This window comes from Onychomys torridus, chromosome 12 (genome assembly GCF_903995425.1).
Source record: "Onychomys torridus chromosome 12, mOncTor1.1, whole genome shotgun sequence".
NCBI classification, from domain to species: domain Eukaryota; kingdom Metazoa; phylum Chordata; class Mammalia; order Rodentia; family Cricetidae; genus Onychomys; species Onychomys torridus.
Window position 1 is genome coordinate 11,132,816 of NC_050454.1, and position 22,586 is coordinate 11,155,401.

At 50.7% G+C, this 22,586-nt stretch overlaps 1 protein-coding gene and 1 long non-coding RNA gene across 6 annotated transcripts in view; one reads left to right on the plus strand and one right to left on the minus strand.

The window, feature by feature from the left end:
- The window catches only part of Tmem44 (transmembrane protein 44), a 31,564-nt gene extending 16,126 nt beyond the window's left edge, over positions 1-15,438 (minus strand). For 2 of the 4 annotated variants that reach the window (XM_036203496.1, XM_036203495.1), the window contains exons 1-8: positions 14,962-15,435; positions 12,305-12,431; positions 10,198-10,291; positions 7,601-7,770; positions 7,338-7,424; positions 4,762-4,932; positions 3,362-3,505; positions 1,848-1,952 (exon numbers count right to left, since the gene is read on the minus strand). In XM_036203496.1, the coding sequence (XP_036059389.1) occupies positions 1,848-1,952; positions 3,362-3,505; positions 4,762-4,932; positions 7,338-7,424; positions 7,601-7,770; positions 10,198-10,291; positions 12,305-12,431; positions 14,962-15,098 (1,035 nt within the window). In that variant the 5' untranslated portion in view covers positions 15,099-15,435. Of the gene's footprint in view, positions 1-1,847; positions 1,953-3,361; positions 3,506-4,761; positions 4,933-7,337; positions 7,425-7,600; positions 7,771-10,197; positions 10,292-12,304; positions 12,432-12,690; positions 12,879-14,961 lie in introns of those variants that run through there. The other 2 variants (XM_036203498.1, XM_036203499.1) reach the window with 2 other exon arrangements.
- Positions 14,565-21,965, plus strand: LOC118593907. Of its 2 annotated transcripts, none has more exons than XR_004946309.1 (2): positions 14,565-15,050; positions 21,639-21,965. It is a non-coding gene; the product is annotated as an uncharacterized LOC118593907 (long non-coding RNA). The 2 variants fall into 2 exon arrangements; XR_004946310.1 differs by lacking the exon at positions 14,565-15,050 and adding an exon at positions 20,202-20,320.
- The last annotated feature ends 621 nt before the right edge of the window (positions 21,966-22,586 follow it).

Here is a 22,586-nt window from a genome sequence, read left to right on the forward strand (position 1 = left end):
GCAATATAAACTGGTCTAGCCATCGGGAAGTCGGTATGGGGGACTCTCACAAAGCTGAAAATATATCTAGCACATAAGCCAGTGAGCACTCCTGGGTACAAACCTGAAGGACTTCTCCTAGTCAATGTGTCACAGAGACACCCGCCTATCAGTGCTCACTGCGACACTATGTGCAGTAGCTATAAGCTATGGAACCAGCCCAGGCGTCCAGCAACCGAAGGATGAACAGACAATGTAGCTCACATAATAATGGAATGGACTTAAAGAAAAACACTGCCAGGCCATTTGTGGGAAAATAGATCTGACTCTAGATAGTCACATTAAGAGAATTTCATCAGTCTCAGAAAGGTAAGTTATTACATGTGGTCCCTCGATTTTTATATCAGAGACAGTTATGTAAGTACCTACGACATGAGCATGGAAGTAAAACTGGTTGTGGTGGTTTGGATATGTGTGGGCCCCGTAGATTCATGTGTTTGAATGCTTGGCCCATAGGGAGAGGCACTATTAGGAGGTGTGGCCTTGTGGAGTAGGTGGGACCTTGACGGAGGAAGTGTGTCACTGTGGGAGGTGGGCTTTGAGGTCGTATAAATACAAGTCTGGCCAGTAGGACAGAGGCTCCTGCTTCCTGGGGACCAAGATGTAGGACTCTCAGCTCCTTCACCAGCTCCATGTCTGCCTGCACACCGCCATGTCCCACCATGATGATAATGGACTGAACCTCAGAACTGTAAGCCACCCCAATGAAATGTTCTCCTTTACAAAAGTTGCCGAGGTCATGGTGTCTCTTCATAGCAACAGAAACCCTGACTAAGACACTGCCAGAGAAAACAAAGTGAGCTCAAGGGAAGGGAGAGGGGGAGGAGGCAGAGAGAAAAGAGCCAGGAAGCAGGGCGTGATGTTATGGCTAACACTGACTGACACCTAGGAGACCAGCCTCTCGGTAAGCACGTGAAGAGCAGATCAGTTTAGTGGGAAGATCCATCCTATGAGTGGACTTCACTCTTCCCGGGGCTGGGTCCTAAAGCTGTGCCCAAGCACCCATCTTTCCCTGCTTCCTGCCTCCGGATGGATACGATGTGATCAGCCGCCTCAGGCTCCCCGCCATGATGGACTGTATCCTCGAACTGTGATCCCAAATAAACCCGTCTCTCTGAAGTTGTTTATTTTGTCTGAGCAATGCATCAAGTACTAATACACAGGGTGGGGAACACACAGTAGACATACAACATTCATAAGCATACATACAGTTTATACTGGTATGAAAATATCTTCAGGTAACAAGGAACCATATATGATGACGAACAGATACAATGGAAAAACATTTAAGTGAATAAAAACTAAAATCTGAAAAGGAGGCCAACTGTATACATTTTCCTTCCTGTGCGGTAATTCACATTTATAAAGGAAACCTGTTTTTTTTTCCACCAGGTAAGCCACGTCCAGATACAGCTGTCTGTCACCCGAGACTTTTCCCACATAAGAAGCCACACTTCCCCTCCCCTCCCCTTCCCTAATTCACCTCCTGACCCCACAAGCTCTAGGCCTTTTTCCTGAGCCTGAGATGGGTTAGAAGCCTCAACCATCTGGAGACTTTCTTGGACCACATTTTCTCTGTGAATACCCTTGTAGAGGTAACTAAATGGTTCCTTTCTCTTTCATCCATACGGTTCCCAGTCCCCAGCCATGGGCCCTAAGAGAGCAGAGGGCAAAGAACTTCTCCCATGGGTTCCCCACCACAACTCTGGAGAACTCTAAATGGACCCCAGCAGCTGAAGTACCACCTCTTTCAGGAAGCCTTCCAGAGCTGCTTTCTTCTCACCATCTGGATACCCAGCAGCACTCACCTGCTGCACAGGCTCAATGGTCAGCTCCATGTAGCGGCTGATTGCTGTCGTTGTCCTCAGTGGCTTGCAGTGTGACAGGCTGGTGAGAGGCACCCAGTCCGGGTTCTTTGAAACAGAAACAGAGAGGCAAGAAGGAGAAATTGTAAAGCCACTTTCTGAAAGGAAGGTCTCATTTTATTCAAAAGAGACCTTAAGCAGGATGTGGTGGGCACGCCTTTGAGCCTGAACTCAGAGGGCAGAGGCAGGTGGATCTCTGTGAGTTCGAGTCCAGCCTGATAGTGGGGTTTAGGCCAGCCAGGGATACATAGTGAGACCCTACCTCAGAAAAAGCAGTTTCCCAGAGATCTTTGGGTGCACAGAATCTGGGGGCCACCACAGCAGGCACTGAGGACAGTCTGGTCCAGTGACTCAGACCTGATGTGACCTTAGGAAAGCTAGCTTGAGACCACCTTGGCTTTAGAGTAGGGACATCTGATCCAGGGACCACGATGTGTTGACTATTACCAGGTGTGTTCAATCCACAACTCGCCCGCCACACCACAACAATGAATGGATAGAGCCCAGTCCAAGATCACGACCTTGCTCAAACCATGGTTAGATCTATTTTCGCTTTTTTGGTAACAACTGTGTGACTCTCAAGTGTGAACTTTGTGGATGACAATGCCAAAATATTGCACACACCTACAAGAGACTGTGGCAGACACCCAGAGGCTTCTCCCTGTCTGTCCAGAGTCACACAGACCTCCGTACTGTGAGCTCCCCGGTGAGGCACAATTTTACCATGGTTGTCTACATAACAAATAAATAAATCTTTGTGTGTGTGTGAGTGTGGAGCTGAGGATCAAACCCAGGGCCTTGCGCTTGCTAGGCAAGCACTCTACCACTGAGCTAAAGCCCCCCCCCCCACTTTTAAAGAATTTTTTTTAAGGTTTATTTATTATGTATACAGTGTTCTGCCTGCATATGTCCTTGCAGGCCAGAAGAGGACACCAGATCTAACTGCAAGTGGTTGTGAGCCACCATGTGGTTGCTGGGAATCGAACTCGGGACCTCTGGAAGAGCAGTCGGTGTTCCCAACCACTGAGCCATCTCTCCAGCCCAATAAATAAATCTTTAAAAAAGAGCCAGTCAGTGGTTGTACAGGCTTTTAATCCCAGTACTCGGCAGGCAGAGGCAGGAGGATCTCTGAGTTCGAGGCCAGCCTGGGCTACCAAGTGAGTTTCAGGAAAGGAGCAAAGCTACACAGAGAAACCCTGTCTCAAAACAAAACAAAACAAAACAAAACAAAAACAAACAAACAAAAAACAAAAAACAAAACAAAACAACAACAAAAAACTAAAAGAGTTCTTGGAACCGGGAAAGTGGAGGACCCCATTGCATTCAGGATCGTGTGAGCTTTGGACATAAAAAGTAGCTTTTTTAAAGAGATCAAGCCTGGAAAGAAGTCCCTGTACCCAGTACTTGCACCTCTGTGTGCCCAGCCAGCAAACTAGACATTTTCTACCCAGAAAGACCTTGTCTTCAGTCCCCGCCTCCTGGTTTTCTTCTCTCTCTGCGCAGGTCAAAAGGGCTTGCGTGTCGGGGCCCTCTCTGACTTCAGCGGCAAATCCGAAGGCTGGTCTCATCTTGCTCTTAATCACACAGGACAGAAAGATGATCTGAGACGCGGAAGTTAAGGTAAACGGAAGCGGAAGTGGAGAATTTCAGCCTCCAGGTGGTGCTCTTCACACCCTTCTGCCCTAGCAGCCTGCCTCGGTCCCTTCCTGGAATGATCCTGTCCCAGGCAGACAGAGCACATCTCGAAGCCCGGGCCTGATCAGTTTTTCTCTTTCTGTTCCCTGCTAAACGCTTGTGAGGCAGAAACATTTGAAAACCATCTTTCCTCGGGGGCATGCCTCACAGTGATAGCACCTGCAATGGGGGGGGGGGGGGGCACACACACATGTGGTCGGCATGAAAACACAGGCTTATTTGAAAGGAGACCCAAAATGGACCTACACACAATGCCTTAGAAGGGAAGGCGTGCAGAGATCTACCTGAGAAGACAGGCAGACGCCGCCTGTCATCCCTACACTTCCAAGGCTGAGGCCGGAGGATCTGGCTGGATTATAAGCTAGCCTTAGCTACATTCCAAGAATTTGTCTCATAAAGGAAAAACCATATAAAGCGGCAGCTAAAGAATTCAGGAGGTCACAGATAAGCAGAAGGGATGAGGGCAGCTTCTTGGGCAGAGCCTTAAGAGTGGGCCTGCTTTGGTCTTAGACTTCTGGGTGATGTACACTCTCCCACCACCACCACCACAGCAGGGTCACATTCGGAGGCTGTCACCACCACCAGCAGCTTCCTCCAGCTACCAGCTCAGCTCCCCTTGCCCTTGAAACTCTCATGCAAGGACACCGAGGTGACAGGACATTAGGCAGCGCCCCTGGGGCCCCAGGAGCGGGCTCAGCAGCCCCTGACTGGAGGCGGCACACTGGTCACCTTTGATTTCTGCACCGGCACAAGAGGATGGAGCGGAAAGAGCCTGATTGGCAGGCCAGCCCGCAAAGCCCTCTCAGAAAGGCCTAGTCGGGGAGAAAGAAATAGACTCCTCCCCGAAGAGGGTGGGATCCTTGGAGAGATGGATGCCTGGTTGGAAGCAGAATGGAGCCTGGAGCCCCTGGAGCCGGGGCCTTTGACCCCCAAGCCTTCCCACTTCCCTTGCTCTGGGCAAGAGAATTGTCTTTGAACTGGGAAAGCCCGTGAACCGCAGATCACTGAGCTGGTACCTGCCTGTCCCAGGCTTCAAATCACTGCGCTGCTGGACCACATGCTACCTAGCAAGACCAAAAGAGGCCAGGACAGGTGGGAGGTAGGACAAAGCCGCAGGCTGCAGGCAATCCAGACTCCACAGCCACTGGGCCTGGGCGGATACAGCGAGGTCCAGCGCAGCTCGGCCCAGTGAAATCAGGAACCAGGGTGTGGCCTGGAGGAGGTACTCAGGCTGCCGGTCGTGGGCCACAATGGCCGAGGCGTAGAGGAGGCCAGCCAGAGCCGACAGGAACCGAGCCCACAGGTGGATGTAGGAGAATGACTTCCCCCGACACTGTGCCAAGAGAGGAGGGTCTGGGCAGGTGGACATTGCATCCTAAGACCCCAGCTCTGGTGGCCTATGGCATAGCCCTCTACAAGAGGTCACTCACAGAGGGTGCCCCCCCTGCTAGGCATCTAGCTATTGTTCAAGCAGCTACCTTTAGTTAAGACTCTGGCTTAACCTTAACACCGGACACCTTTCCTTCCTGTGTACATCCTATGGGGCTCTGGTTCTTTTCGGGACCCTGTCACGCCTGGCGCATCCCTCTGTCATGGAGGAATACGAGACTTTACACATCAGAGGACTCCTGGGGGACAGACCAGTGACCCCCCCTGCCAGTGGGTAGGGACTTGGGAACACCAGCTGGGGAAAATGAGGGAGACTGAGTTATAAAGAGCCACTGCCCAGCTTTCCCTGCTGCAGAACTGAGAGATGACTTTCTGGACGTTGTGAAGCCAACGGGGTGTTGTGAGAGAATGAACAGCAGAGATATTGGCTCACAAAAAAGGAACACGTGCATGTTTCATGTAAGGAGTCTCCATAGGCACAAAGTTACTTTACAGCCAGTGGCTCAGCAGGTAAAGACACCTGCTGTTGACAACTTAGGTTAGAGCCTGGCACCCACACTGTACCAAGAAGCGACACCTGCAAGTTGTCCCCTGCTCATAACACCCGAGCCATGTGCCATGTGCCAGATCTCCAACCCCCGGATAAATAAATATTCAAAACGTCACTTTATATATACATTTATACATGCATACACAAGACTACATACTAAACTGCACAGTATATATTTAAGTTTCCACATATGTAGGTATAAAATGTGTATAATCTGGTTTGCTTGTTAGGTGATGGTATTTAGAAATATTTAGGTGTTGGCTAAGGAATGGAACAAATTTCAGGAGAAAAGTGTATTTTGGCTGATTTTTCACTTTTTTTTTTTTTTTTTTTTTTTTTTTTTGCTTTAAATCCCCCAAGAATGCTCAGACAGCTGGGATGTAGCTCAGCATCAGAGTGATTGCCCAGTACGTGTGTGGCCCTGGGTTAAAAGCTCAGCACTGCACAAATAAACAAACAAACAAACAAAACTGGCCAGGAATGCCACATATTCCTGTATCTCAATTTTATCCCCAGGCTCTCTTCTGGTCACCATCTGCAGAAGGCCAGTGAGTAGAGAGAACCAGTCAAACATCTAACTGTGGGGTACTTGGAGGTGAGGGTGGGTCTAGTCCCTGGCCCCACAGCCCAAGGGTAATGATGCCCTTCCCATGGCTCCTTCCCACAACCCTAGAAGTTTCTCAGAGCCATTAAGGGCCTGTGAGTTCCCCAGCCTGACCATCCCACTGCAGATCCTAGGGAACTAGAACAGGGAGTCAAGATACAGCCCTTGTTCCCTGGAAGGTCTCCCTGCCATGTGATGCCCCACCTCCTTCCTGGAGATTCCACCACAGGCTGCTGCAGCCAGCCTGGGAATCTCTGGAGACAGGACCCCAGGACTCCGAGGCCCAGGCCTGGAAGCACAGCAGGGCTCTGTGCGCACACAGTCACAAGCCACCTGCCTCCCACCTCCTGTCCTTCTGGATCTGCTGCTGAAGTGTGGCACTCCTGGGCAAGTGGCTGTCTTCAGCCTAAAGGACAGACCCTTTTCACCTTTGGGTGTCAGGGCTGGCGCTGGGCCTGCCACTGAGGCAGGAGCACTCTACAGTAGAGTCTTCTACAGAGAAAACCTGGCAGGCCAGTTTCTACACCAGCCCTGGAGCTCACTCGGGCACCGTCCTGTATGGTGGCTTTTCCCATGCCCTCTCCCGTGTACAGACAGCCCTTCCTCAGCTTCTGCCTCCACTGGTCCCCTTTGCCCTTGCGAGCCACTATGAGAGACCACCCACAGCCCGATACTGTAATGGTTTCTACTCTCCCGGACGGCACAGGGGCCGTCTCTCCTGCTTCCCAGGAGGAAACCCCTCACAGCACCGTCTGAGTATTCCACAGGACTGAGAGCTCCCCAAGGATAAGACCCATTTGGCCTCAACAGGCATGGCAGGCAAGTCTTCCCACAGCCCAGATGTTTGGAAATATTTGCCAATAAGACCGTGGGTAGCTAACTGTGCTGGACTTCTGTGTCTTTCTTGTTCTCTTGTGAGACTTTAATTTGTCCATCCATGCTCTACTTTCCCTTGGCTACAAGAAGCAGAGAGAAACACCTCAGACTGTGCAACCATGGCCCTTTAGACACACACAGACCTACACACAAAGACACATGCATGCATGCATACACACACAGCCCACACTGCTGTCATATACTAGCTCCTCAGAAAAATGTAAGCACATGGACACACAGGGACATCACAACCCCAGGATCTCCCGATGCCCCAAGATTGGTCACACAACCCGTAGCCCCAACCCCACCCCAGTCTCACGATATTGGAGAATGGAGGGATCCGGGATGCCCAGGAGCCAAAGGCAGCGATGCCACCCAGCAGGTAGCCGAAGACTTCCGGGTTTTCCTGCAAGAACGGATGTGCCGAGACTGTGCATACGTCCCAAAGAGCAACAAACCCAACACAGTCCCTTCTGCTTTTAGAAGGCTCCTCCTTCCAATGGCAAGAACCCTCACCCTCTCCAAGGGCACAGGAGGAAGTGACCTGTACCACCCCACATCTTCGTCTATATTCAGCCTTACCTGCAGCAGGCTTCCCAGCAGCCTCCGCTGTGGCCCTCGGACTGGGGCTGAAGCCTTGGGGACGGCAGCCCAGACTGCCCAGCCGGGACCCAGGCATAGCGGCAGAGCCAGGGCAAACACGCTGGCTCTCAGGTGCCTTCTGCTCTTCCGCTCCCCGCAGCTCCTCCTACCTGTGGGAAACGCCAGACCTCCCATGATGCTCCCGGATGATAGAATCCACCAGACAGCTGCTGGGGGAGAAGCTGGTGGAGATTCTAGCCTCTGTTGCATGTCCTGCTATGGCTGATCATGACCCCCTTCAGAGCCCTGGGGTCAAGTTCCTCTTCCAGAAACTGTCTCCCCCGACAGAGGCTGCTGCCCGGCTTCCTTGGAAGGAATCTTTTAACGCTAGTATCTATGTGAACGCTAACCCCTCTTCTAGACTTCCATTCCCAGTGACCATGTTCCAGCCATTCCTGTCACTGGCACAGATAAGTGACTGTGCGTCATGCCACCCACTCTTTGAGAGAGAGGACATTCTTGCAGGTTTCTGTGGAACACAGGACACACGCTCTTCTGAGCAGTGTGTGTGTGTGTGTGTGTGTGTGTGTGTGTGTGTGTGTGTAGCCGAGGATTGAACCCAGATATAATAGGATAAAAGGGTAGTTTAAGGAACTTACTTCTAAAGAGCAACAACTTGTTTAAAATGTTTTACATTGGTGTAGATTTTAGTTTATTGATACAAACTTAAAGTTAATTTTTGTTATACTGTGTGTATATTTCTAATCGTGTTTAAGGTATTATGTTTGTATAGCTCATTTTAAATTGAAATGGATAATTAAAATAGATTAATAATTAGTCATCTATGATAATCATACTTGTAGCCATGTTAGTTAAGTCTTCTAGATATACATAGACATATTTCAGATAGATAGGTAATCTTCAAATACTTCAAAGACCTACAGAATATGGCATTTAAAATACTTTTAAAATTTAGACTTTCTGGACAGTTAGACATGTCTGCTCCTGGGAGCACCGATTTACTTCAGAGAGGAGGATGGGCATTGAAGACACTTCATATGGAGTTTATCTTCACCTTGGCAAAAATAGCCATTTTGGCAAGAAACTGTTCTTGCCTGGACTGCTCGATCACCTGGACATGCAGGACCCATAGAAAGGTGACCACTGAACTTTGCTTTCAAAATGGTCCTTCAGGTTCCTGCTTCACAGAGGAAACTGCCAGACAATCTACAGGACACTGAAAAAAGGGACCAAGGGTCTCTAGCCCTGTAGGCTAAAGACAAATGCCCCAACTTTACAAAGGAACATTAGATGACTGTCCAGGCTGCCAGCTGTCTCTGTCTACCCTGCAAGACTCCCGAAAGTTGCTTGCATCCTTCTCCCTGTTCTCAGGTAATATTATATCCTTCTGAGGTCTTTGATGTGGTTGAAGACTAGATAGTTATAATTTCCTCAGTTATGATAAAAGATACATTAGATATAAAACCTTAGACTCATAAATATAAGATAGATAGGATATCTTCTTTAATATTGTAACTGTAATTCTTGCTTGATAATTGTTTTGTTATATGTAATTGTACTATGTAAAAGTTAAAACCTTCCTTAAAAAAAAAAAAAAACAGAAAAGGGGAAGTGCTGTGGATATCGCTCTGTGTAAATAAAGTTCTGATTGGCCAGTGGCCAGGCAGGAAGTATAGGCGGGACAAAAGAGAAGAGAATTCTGGGAAGTAGAAGGCTGGGGAGAGACACCGCCAGCCGCAGCCATGAGAAGCAACATGTAAAGACACTGGTAAGCCACAAGCCATGTGGCAAAGTATAGATAAGCAGAAATGGGTTAATTTAAGATAGAAAAAGTAGATAACAAGAAGCCTGCCTCGGCCATACAGTTTGTAAACAATGTAAGTTTCTGTGTGCTTTCTTGGTTGGGTCTGAGCGACTGTGGGACTGGCGGGTAAGAGAGATTTGTCCTGACTGGGCCAGGCAGGAAAATCTAACTACACCCAGGGCCTTGCGCTAGCAAGCGCTCTACCACTGAGCTAAATCCCCAACCCCTGAGCATTTTAAAAAATAATTTTCTTCTGAGCTATGTGGACTGGGTTGACCCACCGATGTGACCACCCTGCTTCTGGACAAGAGTCTAAGAACACTGACTGCTCTCTCCTCAGGAACCCCCAGTCCTATGTACTCAGGGCTATTCACCCCATCTCAGTCCCTCCAGCCCTGCTCTTGCAGAGGTGATGCATGCCTGCTTCTGCCATCCATTTCCAGAAACTGTGTAGCTTGGCTTGGTCAGCCAGACTTGCACACTGTCCCCTGAAGCCATCTACGTCCCTGCTTCTGGCCTTGGCCCGTTCTGGTCTGTTTGCCTGTGACACCCACCAGTCATGGTGTCGTCACATGCTGTCACACGCTTTCCTAGCTCTGACTCTCATCCCTCCGTGTAACTTCTTAGGGCCCCATCTTTCTCATGCGGCTGAGGTCAGGGATCTCCTTCCTTCATCTGGCTCGGGGTGTGGTAAGGGAACAGGCACCCAGCATATGGATGGACGGAAGAATGGAGGCGGAGGCAGAAGGGATGACTGTGTACGCACACTCACCAGACTTCGACTTGGATTTGGAGCCACAGACTGGGAAGAGGACGGACATAAAGTTCACAAAGTCGACCACTGCCAGGTAGGCTCCAGTGAACACCTGGAAGCAAATGGAGACAGAGCCTGGGTGATCAAGCACCAGCCCCCAGGTACCACAGCATTGCCATCCTGCGAGACCCCCCCCCCACATGAGTTACACTGGGGTAGCATGTCTGTGGCATGGGTAGCTTCTGCTGTGGATCTATATCCCAGACATGCAAGTACTCTGAGCCTCAGTTTCCCCATCTGTAAAACCGGCACACAACCAGGTCTCCCTCAATGACTGTCATATAGACGTCTGCAGACAATTCATGGCCAATACTGGAACTTGGACTTAGAAAACGTCAACAGTACCAGAGACAAGAGCTTCAGTGGGAAGAGGATAATTGTGGCTTTGGAATCTGGCCCTGGTATTTATTAGAGGGTGGGCTTACAGAAAGCTTCACTGTGCCTCAGTTTCCCCATCTGTGTAGCAGATGAATGATGATGACAGGATCCATATCATGGGACAGTTTCAGGAGTAAATGAGTTAATACACAAGGGGATCTCGGCATCAAGGATGCAGTTAAATATTTAACAGACTCCAGCCAGCCATCCCTATTGGACATGAACAGAGCCTCATTCTACCCCACAAGCCAATGGAAAAGGGAGTCTGCTCCAGAACCAGCCTGACACTGTTCTCAGCAGGTTCAAACCTCTGAACCAGTGTCCTGACCACTAGGCTACCCCTCCCCCCATCTCTGCCTGGGTGTCCACAAAGATAAAATCACAAGTTCCTTGCGGTAGGGCTCAAAATATACTCCTTGGGATATGCATTGAGGGCTAGAACACTTTATTTGAGGGCCCATACTTTGGGGAAACTAGAAACCACTTTTCCCTGTGCCAAAATCCCACATCACCACCCGGGGAAGGACTCGGCTGCCACCACCAAGTCTCAGCCCTGCAAACAGTAATGATGATGACTATCTGCTGAGCATCTCCTAGGAGCTGTGTACAGTGACAATACAGAGGTGACTAAGTCCCTGTTCTTCTGATGATGGTAACTCACTGTGGTGGCTTGAAGGAGAATGGCCTCCTTAGCCTCATATGTTTGGATCCTTGGTCCCCAGTTGGTGGAACTGTTTGGGAAGGATTAGGAGGTGTGGCCTTGTTGGAAGAGGGAGTGTGTGTGGGGGGGGGCTGGGTCTTGAGGTATCAAAAGACTTTCCCAGTGCCTCTGTCTCTTACTTGCAGATCCAGATGTGAGTTCTCAGCTGTCCCTACCACCATGCCTTTGCTCTGCCGTCATGAGCCCTAACCCTCTAAATCCAGGAGCCCCATTAAATACTCTCTTTTATGTGTTGCCTTGGTCATGATGTTTTGTCCCAGCAACTGGAAATTAACTAAGACACGGCAAGATAAGAAATCACAGCAGGCCGGGCGGTGGTGGTGGCACATGCCTTTAATCCCAGCACTTGGGAGGCAGAGGCAGGCGGATCTCTGAGTTCAAGGCCAGCCTGGTCTACAAAGAGAGTTAGTTCCAGGACAGCCAGGGATACACAGAGAAATTCTGTCTTAAAAAACAAAACAAAACAAAACAAAACAAAAAACACAGCAGGAGAAGGGAGCTTGGAGGACTTGTGGAAGAGGTGTGTTACAATTTCACACAGGGAAGGCCTTAGTGTGTGTGTTTGTGTGTGTGTGTGTGTGTGTGTGTGTGTGTGTGTGCGCGCGCGCGCGCGCGCGCAGCCACACTAGGAGAAGAAGTCATGGGATCCCCTGGAGCTGGAGTTCACACAGTTATAAGTCACCTGACACAGGTTCTGGGGACCCAACCCTAGTCCTCTCTGCGTGCTCTTACCCACTGGGACATGGCTGCAGCCCCAGGAGGCTTTGCTTTCGAAGGTGGCTTTGAACAAGCCCCTGAAGGAGGTATGGTGGGCCGTGTGGACACTGAGGGAAAGAGCACTTGAGAAGGCAGGCAGGACAAGGCACAGATTCTGAGAGGAAACTGCTCTGCAGGCTGAGGGAAAAGACAGAGGCGTCTTCTGTGGCTGCCGCAGAGAAGCAGAAGCCAGGCCTGTGCGGGACATACCTGGATGGTGAGCTGTCTGGCCAGAATCGCCCCCACTGTGTCACAGAGACTGGTCAGGAGGCAGAAGGCAGCGCACAGTGTCGACTGGTCCCGGCCACATTTTTTGGTGCATCTCAGGTAGAGAATCCTGAGGTGATAGGAGTGTGAACAGAACACAGGGGCTGTGAGTTGGAGGCGAGGCCAGAGACGACACCTAGAAGAGGCAGCTGTAACTTCTGTTCGGTGAAGCATCATCTCCCCCACCCCCTAGGTGTAGCATGTGTTTCTGGATTTAGTCTACAGGTGGGGAAGAAAAGACCAGAAGAAACACGAGGCCATGCCGGGAATTGTGGACATATCATCCTCTTCTACAGAAGGGGGAGACCAGCTGGGCAAGAGACATGCACCTCAGAGTCTTCCAAGCCTTGGCATGTTTGGAAACAACTGTGGTCCTAGCACTTGGGAAGCAGAAACAGGAGGTTTCGAGTTCGAGGCCAGCTTGCACTACCTGGGAGGTCCTGTCTTTAAGAAAAGAGAAGGGCTCTTTTCTTTTTTCCTCCTCCAAATCAGGTTGGGTCAATGTACAGAGCCCTCTCCTCCCTCACGAGCTAGCTGTTAGGTTTGATTTTTCTGAAAAGGAAACAGTTTCTAAAAGTCACCCCCAACCAGCACGGCTAACAATAGCGATGATTGCCTAAATTTAAAAGGCAATTTGTTTCTTTGAAATGAGAGTGAAATCTACCCAGTCCATCTGTGCAGTGGGTGGCAGACTCTGCCAGTTGAGCAACCTGTGCATATTCATAATGCAGGGAAAACAAAACAGAACTGCGGAGCAGCAGCGCAGTGCTCTGGGCCCCTCTCCCCAGGTCTCCAAGCGGCTGGTCTCTCTCCCTCTAGCCCTCTCCCCACCGTTCACACACCTGGGTCATACAGAGGGCAGGGCAGACTAGTAGAGGCCAGAGCCTCTCTGGCAATATCACCAATGCTGTCTCCACCACACCGAGTGTCAGGTGTCTCCCTGCTGGTTTTTATAGAGAAATGGGCCAGGAGCAGCTCCGGCTTCATCCACTCAGACAGGATGGTTGGTGCTCACTCCATTGATCGGGTTCTGAGCATCGGTCCCAAAGATCATAGTTACAGAAGGAAGGCTGTTACTCAACACCCTAAACATTTCTGGATCGGCCAGCCCCAAGTCTGAAGCTCAGAGCATTATCATTAGCTATACATCTACGCTCTGGGCTGTTAAAAACCAATCCAAGGTCAAGGAGTGAAGACCCAAATTAGCAATGCTTTATTTCAGCCTTTGCATAGGAGAGAGAAGAATCTGCAGCCTAGGGTGTCGATGTGAGTAGTTGCAGCATCTGACTTCATGCTAGGGGCCCCTTGCCTTATGTCCTGATGCCCTCAGGCATGTCCTCCAAGCTCTCGGGGGCCAGGACTCCTGGACTGCCCTTAACCTAGCCCCCACACCACACCATGGAAGACCCGTTCTCTGCAGACAGAGGAGGGAAGAGGGGTTCAGGAGTGGTTGGATTCCTGAGAGGAGACGGCCACGTCTAGCCTCTAGCCTGTACAGCCGGGCATTCTCAGCACACTGCTGAACCCCGGTAAGCCTTGGTTCCAGGGGCAAGCATGCCCAACAGTGTTGGCAGCATGGGGTGGCTGAGGAACAAAGGAGACAATGCCCATGAGAAAGGAGATGGTGCCTGTGGAGCCCTCTTACCTTGCACCCTCTGACAGGATAGCTCAATCCCTGAAGCCTGCCTGTGTTATTGCATCCTCAGTGAGCAGGCTCCTCATCCAAAAGTGTGCTAACAGAACCTACCTTAGGGACCCGGGCAGGCAAGGACCAAGGGCGTGAAGAAATGCAGCCCAGGCCCAGAGCGTCTTTCCTGGACGCCACTCACTAGGCAATGGGACTGCAGATTCTCTGAACCACTACAGAGAGCCTGAGGGGTTGTCCCCAGAGTGCTAAGGTGAGCCAGTTACAGCAGTGGGGACAGAGCGATGATGCACCCTCCCTCTCCTGCCTGGGTATACTTGGCGTGGCTGAAGACTTGGAAGTTCCACCCTTAGAACCCAGGCGACAGGGACTACCTGGCCAACCCACTGCAAGGTAGACAAAAAGCAAAAAAACTGTGGCCAGAGTCGGAACACCACTTCCACACCTCTTCCCAGCTTTGGATGGATTAAAAATAGAATAGAAAACATCGAGGGACTTGCTAGGGTCCCTAAGGGTGGGTGGCAGAGCCAGAGCCGTAATGGTGTTTAATGAGCACTTACTAAGTCCTTTGCCTGGCATGCCTCATTTAATCCTCACATTCCTGTTTCGGAGGCATATCCTCATTCACGCGAGGCCCAAAGGCTTACTACACCTTGCCCTGGCTTCCGCGCCAGCCAGCAGGGAAAGGCTGACAATAGAAGCCCATCTAAGCCGCCTCCACTGCACCACCCAGCCTCCTGCCGCCGGCTCACAGCCCAGCTTCCCGGTGCTGGGAATCCAGAAGGGTCTGACTCCACGACAGTCCACAGAGCCGTGCCAGAGCTGACCCCGGACTTGAGCCGCCTCCCTCTGCGCCCCTTCCCCCGGGTTTCCTAGAGGAGCCGAGGCGAGCGGCGCCCCATCTCCCCCGGCGCGGATGGCCCGCCACCCCTCGCGCGGGTCCCGGCCCCATTACAGCGCGTGGGCGGCGATCCAGCAGCAGGCGGCGCAGATCCACAGGCCGAAGGAGATGCAGACGCGGCGGCGGGCGAAGCAGCGGTCCAGGTAGTCCCAGTTCCAGAGCGGGGGCGCGGCGCCAGTCCCCTCCTCCATGGCCCAGCCGAGCCTCCCGCCGACCCCGGGGAAAGTTCCCGGACCGCACCGCTCCCCAGCCTCGCCTATTGTCGGGGCCTGCGGGCCGCCCCCTAGCGGTGGAGCCGCGCGCAGCCGCCGCACAAAGGAGGGCGCCGCCAGCACCCGGTCCCTTTGCGGGTTCACCCCGGTTGCCAAGCCAGACGGTTCTCTGGCGCTGTCAAGCTCCTAGGGGTGGGGGACAAGCCCCTCCCCGCGAGGCGCGAGGTCACTGGTTAAAAAGGTGCAGCACAGAAGGGCGGGTAGGGGACGGAGCGGGCACAGATCGCCTCTGCTCTCGCCTTTTACTCTGCTGAAGCTGTCAAGGGCATGCCTGGCGCCACCCAGTCAGTCTTCCTAGACCCAGCCAGAGAGGGGTTAATTTTGGGACGTGCCGCTCCCATCCAGCCACAGTGCCACACAATTAGGTAAATGAATGTTTGTTTTTTCTCTTTAAAGCAAACCATTAGAATAATTTCAAAGAGTCTTTATTGGTTTCAGTAAGGTTGTTCAAAGCATGGCACATTGTCACTTAACTGTTTACTTTTGAGGCAGGGTTTTGCCTCGTGGCCCAGGCTAGTCTGGAGCTCACTGAGTAGCCTCCAGGTGGGCCTCCAACTCAAAGACCTCCTGCTTCAGCCTCCCCGGTGTTGGGATTACAGAACTGTCCACAGTGGTGACCACTGCTCAGAACAAATGAGATGTCGCTGTGGTCTGAACATTCGTGTCCGCTCCAGTTCCGTATATTGCAACTTAATCACAAAGCGGAGGTAGCAGTGGTGGTGCAGGCCTTTAATCCCAGCATGTGGGACACAGAATCAGGAGGATCTCTGAATTCGAGGCCAGCAGAGTTCCAGGGCAATCAGGGCTACACAGAGAAAGCCTATCTGGTGCTGGCCCGTGTGGGCGCTCCATCCTCAGCTTCTCCGGGGAAGCCAGAGATCCTCCACTCACTGAATTACTAAACTGGGAACCCTCCACATGTCACCGTCACACCAGCATCAAGGTGGGGAAGCCATATGCTCTCAGTTTGTACTTATTCATTACAATTGTTTTTGCTTCTGCTATGGAGGCAGGATCTTTTGTAGTGCAGGTTAGCCTCCATAAATAGTCAAGACGACCTTGAACTTTTGATCTTTCTGTCTCCACCTCCCAAGTGCTGGGATTACAGGCCTGCCACGTGACACCACATCCAGCTCTATGCCTGTTTTCCTCTGTATTACAGCTTTCCCTCAGGCTTAGCATATACCCCCCCCCCCATGGCTGGACCAGATTAAACAATTTCAATTTAGTTATTGTGTGTGTGTGCATACATAGATCTCAGGAGGAGAGTCACCCTGAGATGTGTGGTTGCATAGAACTGTAATCCAGACACTCAGGAGGCTGAGGCAGGAGGATCAAAGTCCCAGGCCAGTCTGGGATATATAGTGAAAACTCTGTGAGAGGGAAGTGGGAGAGAAATATGAATCATTCTGCTTGTCAAAAACAAAACAAAACAAAACAAAAGCAGACCAGGCCAGTGGGTGAAAGTGTGTGGGTGAAAGTGTGTGCTGCCAAGCCTGAAGACCTGAGTTCGATCCCTGGGCCCCATCTGGAGGAAGGAGAGAGCTGATGTGAAGGCTTCACAGGTATGGCCCCCATAGACTCACATGTTTAAAGGTTTGTCCCACAGGGAGTGGCACTGTTGGGAGGTGTGGCCTTGTTGGAGGAAGTGTGTCACTGTGGGGGTGGGTTTGGAGGTCTCACATGCTCAAGGGACACCCAGTGCGGCACTCAGTCTCCTGCAGCTTGCAGATCAAGATGTTAGAGCTCTTAGCTCCTTCTCCAGCACCATGTCTGCCTGCACGCTGCCATGTTTCCCCACCATGACAACAATGAACTTAACCTCTGAACTGTAAGCCAGCCCCAATTAAATGTTTTCCTGTATAAGAGTTGCTGTGGTCATGGTGCCTTTTCACAGCAACAGAAACCCTAACTAAAACACTGACCCCACAAGTTGTCCTCTGAGTTCCCCACTTGAATGTGCTCACATTTGCACACACATGAATACACACACACACACACACACACACACACACACACACACACACCTGTCAGCACATGACTGTGGACCTGACACAGCATTGGGGACTTGAAGCAGAGAACGGAACCTCTCTGCACTTGTATGTGTTCCTACTTAAAATGGTGGTGCACACCTTTAGTCCCAGCACTCAGAAGGCAGAGGCAGGCGGATCTCTGTGAGTTCAAGGAGAACCTGGTCTACAGAGTGAATTCCAGGACAGCCAGGGCTGTTTCACAGAGAAACCTGTCTTGAAAAACCAAACCAAACAAAAGGAGGCGGCAGAGGCACCTGCCTTAGTGTCCTGGGACACTAGAAATCCTGCGGTTCAAGCAGAGACACAGGCCAGTGGTGGAAGTTAACCCTCTTGTCATCCTAGGGAAGCGAAGAGAAGTCAGATAAGGGCAGGGAGACCATGGCTCAGCTCTTGGTCCCTCCCCCTCCCTCACCACCTTGGGTTAGCTCTGTTCCTGCGTCTCCAACATGCTCATCTCCTGTCAAACCTCCCTACCAAGCTCAACTTTGATTTTTTGTTTGTTTGTTTGTTTTTTGTTTTGTTTTTCAAGACAGGGTTTCTCTGTGTAGCTTTGCACCTTTCCTGGATCTCACTCGGTAGACTAGGCTGGCCTCGAACTCACAAAGATCCACTTGCCTCAACCTCCCGAATGCTGGGATTAAAGGTGTGTGCCACCACTGCCCCGGCTAACTTTGATTTTTTTGAGCCAGGGTCTCACTATGTAGGCCAGGTTAACCTGGAACTCGCTATGGAGATCAGGTTGGCCTTGAGCTCCTGCCTGTCTCTGCCTCCCCAGTGCTGGGATTTAAGATGTGCACTCAAGCTTCCTTTTTGCTTGGTTTTGAGACAAGGTCTTACTATGTAGCCCAGGCTGGCCTGCAACTCCATACTCAGTGTATGAACTAATTCACAGTGATCTTCCTGCGTCAACACTGGGACTGTAGGTGTGGGCAGGACTCAGCTGTGAGTGGGTTTGGTAATTTTTCTCTGTGAGTGGGTTTTGTAATTACTGCACATTTCTTTGTTGCACGGGCTTTCTGTTTCTTCCAGATTCAACCCCAGTAGGTTGCAATTGTCTGGTTTATTTCCTCTGGGCTATCGACACTCATTCTTTAGATTCACGTGCTCCGCTATCTACTTGCTTTTTCCCGTTGTGCCTAATTGAACTGGTCAAAGCCAAACTCTTGGTTTCCCTCCCAAAGTTCCAGGACTTGGTGTCAGCTGAGGCAGAAACACCACAGTGGTAGAACACAGGCCGCCAGCCCCATGCTTTTGGCCCGAGGTCCCAGCACCAGCCCTGTAAAGGCCTTCTTAGAAACAAGGAGGGAAAGGCTTCCTGAGAAAGACAAACAGTGGAGGTCCTGGGGCTCTGAAGGGAGATGCGACGGTGACAGCCTGAAGCCAGGAGAGGGTCTGTGCCTGAAGAGACCACCTCTGGCTCATCCCTCCCTGGAAGCTCCTCCCAGAGTCCCGCAGCCGCGTTGGAGCTTAGACCTTGCTTTTGGGCCACGGTCCAGACTCTCTGAAGAGAATACCTACGGAGAGCCTGAGGCTCGGCTCCAGTCCTCCCGGGCAGTGGTCCACCTCGCTTCTCCCAGGCATTTCCTGCTGGCAGCGGCAGGGCGGCCTCAGGCATTGTCCTGCGAAGAAGGAAGGGCTGAGCCTGAGCCTCCTGAAGGGGCTTTCCTTTTGGTGAGGGCCCAAGGTTGAGGCACCGGGTTTCCTGCCAACCTCTAACAGTGCAGCCCGGACAGGAAGGGCCGTGGCTGTGAACAGCCACAGGGGCCAAAACAAAACAGCCCCCCCCCCCATCTCTGGAAGCAACACATCTCCAGTGCTTCTTCTTAGGTTGTCATTTTCCAGAGTCAGGGACTTGAACTTGCAATGTTCCTGCCTCAAGCTCCCAAGTGCTGGGAGGTCAGACGTGCACCACCACACCAGGATTCCTGGTGTTATCCTGTCTGCTTTTAAAGATGCTTCCTGAGGTCTCCTGATAGTTTATATAACCTTTTACATTTCTCTCTCTCTCTCTCTGAAAAACTCTAATCTTTAGGAAAGGTAAAAGAATAGCAGCTAGTAGCAGCTAGTGTTGCCAGCCCTTAATACTCTGCCACATCTGCTCCCTCTCTCTCTCCCTCTAAATCACTTGAAATTTCAGCCATCATAACACTTCACTTCAGATTGGTGTCTCCAAGGACACACCTTTCTCTCTCAGTTTTTAATATTCTATGGATTTAAGACTCTTCTTTTCTCTCTCTCTCTCCCTCCTTCCCTCTCTCCTTTCTTTTGAGACAGGGTTTTTCTGAGTAGCCTTGGCTGTCTTGGAACTCACTCTGTAGACCAGGCTGGTCTCGAACACACAGAGATTCACTTGCCTCTGTCTACCAAGTGCTGGGATTAAAGGCGTGCGCGGTGGCCACCACCGACCGGCTAAGACTCTTTTTTTTAAAAAGTTCAGTTCGGGGTTGGGGATTTAGCTCAGTGGTAGAGCAACTTGCCTAGCAAGTGCAAGGTCCTGGGTTCGATCCTCAGCTCAAAACAAAACAAAAACAATAAACAAAGTTCAGTTTGAACACCTGTAGTTCAAGCGTGCAGGAGGCTGAAGCAGGACAATCACAAGTGTGAGGCCATCCTGGGCTACAGAGAGTGTTCTAGCCACTTCCGTCCCACACATACGGCAATGCCACCTGATATGTAACCCACATGAACATTTGCTCACTTGTTTTAATAATGCATGGTTTTCCTAGTACAAGATTCAGTAATTGAGTTGTGAGTTCTTTAGTCCAGGTCTCTTCTATTGTGTCCAAAGGCTGGAGTGTATAGTGGTTTCCTCGTGGCCTGGTGGTCAGACATGTTTGTGGGGACAGACGGTGGCAGTCACTCCTGTCACACATAACAGTGCTGCCACTTACCTTGGTGTCGACTTCAATCTCTCCTAGATGACATCAGCTATGTCTCCCCAACAAGTGTAATGTATTCACTATGTGTATTCCTTCAGTGAGATGGCTCAGTGGAGAAAGGTACTTGACACCAATCCTGATGATCTGAGTTCAAGCCCCATGTCCCACAAGCTAGAAGGTGATAACTGACGGCTCCAAGTTGTCCTCTGACCTCCACATGTTCACCATGGTATGTGTGTCCCTGCTCCACAACCACACTACTCCAGCTCCCCAGGAATCTTTGGTTTCAGCATCCACTGACAGACTGGCCTTGGATCTGTGCTTTTGCTGGTGACTATGCCAATTTCAGTGTTTTAATTAGGGTTCTATTGCTGTGAAGAGACACCATGGCCATGGCAACTCTTAGCAATGTTTACCCCAGCCTTAACCAGAGAAGACTCCAGTGGAAGGGAGAAAATGCAGAGCCTCATGGCTACACAAGGTGCTTCTGATAGGTGACAGATGAGTCCTCAGCCCTAAGCAAGGCATTTATATCATTCCCTATAAGGCTCGTGGAACATTGTGGGAGATGGGGAGGCTGTTCTCCTTCTGTGAGAGGCAAAAGACAAGGAGAAGGGCTTCAGAATGTCAGTTCTGGGCAAGGCGCAGCCATTACGTCCATGAACTCACAGCAGCTTTAGGCGCCTACACAGGATCTGTACAAGAACGGGCCCATCAACAGTCAGGTGTGGATGGATGGGCCCCACCCCTCCCTGCTAAACTGTAGCTACTGATGGATTCAGGGAGTGAGGGAGTCAGTGCCTTCAGCTGTATAAACACTGACCCAGCCAGGCTGCAAGGCACACTTCTAATCTACGGTCACATAGCCTGGTAAGACTAAATGGGCCCCAAAACCAACCCAAGCCGGGCGGCGGCGGTGGTGCACGCCTTTAATCCGAGCACTCAGGAGGCAGAGGCAGGTGGATCTCTGTGAGTTTGAGGCCAGCCTGGTCTACAGAGTGAGTTCCAGGAAAAGCACCAAACTACTTAGAGAAACCCTGTCTCGGGGGAACCGCCCCCCCCCAAAAAACAACAGCAAAAACCAACCCAACCCAAAAGTCAGGAATCTGAGAAAAGGGATGGGGGGAGGGATTGATAAGGATAGAATGGAGATAAGAGAGGCGAGGAGAAGTAATCAGAATGTGTTCTTTTCAAGTTTGAAGTTATCAAAAACAACAACAAAAAAACTAAGTTAATGAATGAGGGGGAAAAAACTTCAGAAAATGGTTTTGGGTTTGAGTCTTTAGGGACAGTTCAGCAGAGAAATAGCAAGAGACTACAGTGGCCGAGTGCCATGTGAGGCCTGAAGTCTGCGGTCATCTTCCTTTTATCTCCCTCAAAATGGCTTCCTCATCTCTATCCCCCGACCACCAAGGACCAGGAAAATGTAACTGCCATCCCAGTTCAGTCAGAGAGACAACAGCAACTTGTGGGAGTGAGTTAAAAGCTCTGAAGAACACTTTCCAGAAAATAATTCTCTACAACATTTCTCTCGTCAATTGCTGCAGCTTTCAAACCAACCCAGCGACACTCGGCAATTCCAACTGTTGTTGAGAAGGGTTCAACAGAGCGACCTGTGTCCCGGAAAGAATCACCGTATCCGTATTTGACCTTTAGAGATGCAAGCAAAGACCAGAGAAGAGCCAGCGTGGTGACGCACACCTGTAGTCCCAGCACTTGAGCTCATTACGGCGGGAGGAGCATGCGGTTGGGGCCAGCCTGGGCTCCAGACTGAGATCTTGTCTTCACAAAAATAAAGATGACTATAAAGGAGGAAGCACGGCAAACATAAGAGGCTGAATGAGATTAGTAAAATAAAGAAGGCAAAGGCTATATAATCCAGTCTTTCTGAATTCCTGATCTGCCTGTCCTATGTCAATGTAAGAAATGACTCAAAAGTGATCTGACCACTGTTTCCCCGAGCACGGGAGCAGGGATAACACACAGAGCACCTCTTAGGAGCTGCCCACACAGGCACTGGATACAGTCAGAAGAAAGGAGACATTCGGAGCCACACTTTGACTCACACACACACACACACACACCCAGGGGCCAGTCTCTACTAGCAAACAGAAACTATTAGCAAACAGACTCTATTAGCAAAAAGAAACGCAGGTTTGCAAATGTTTTCAGTTTAATGTCCCAGCCCACCCATGTTCCTCCATTAAACAAATGCCAACCTCCTGGGTGGATCTTGCCACACTCAGAAATCAGGCGCTAGTTCTGATCCAAGAGTGTTAGGGAGGGGAGGTCCGGCTCATCAGACAACTGGAGAGAAATGGGTTTTCACTGAGAACTAACAGTCCCACCTACCTTACTGCACCTCCCCGTGAGGGCCGTAAGTCTGGAATATCCAGGCTCGTCTACACCACACAGCTTCAATCCCTGCGACATAAACATGATGAAACTCGGGAGATGTAGATGCCATCCTTGTATTTCTTAGAGTCCCATGAATG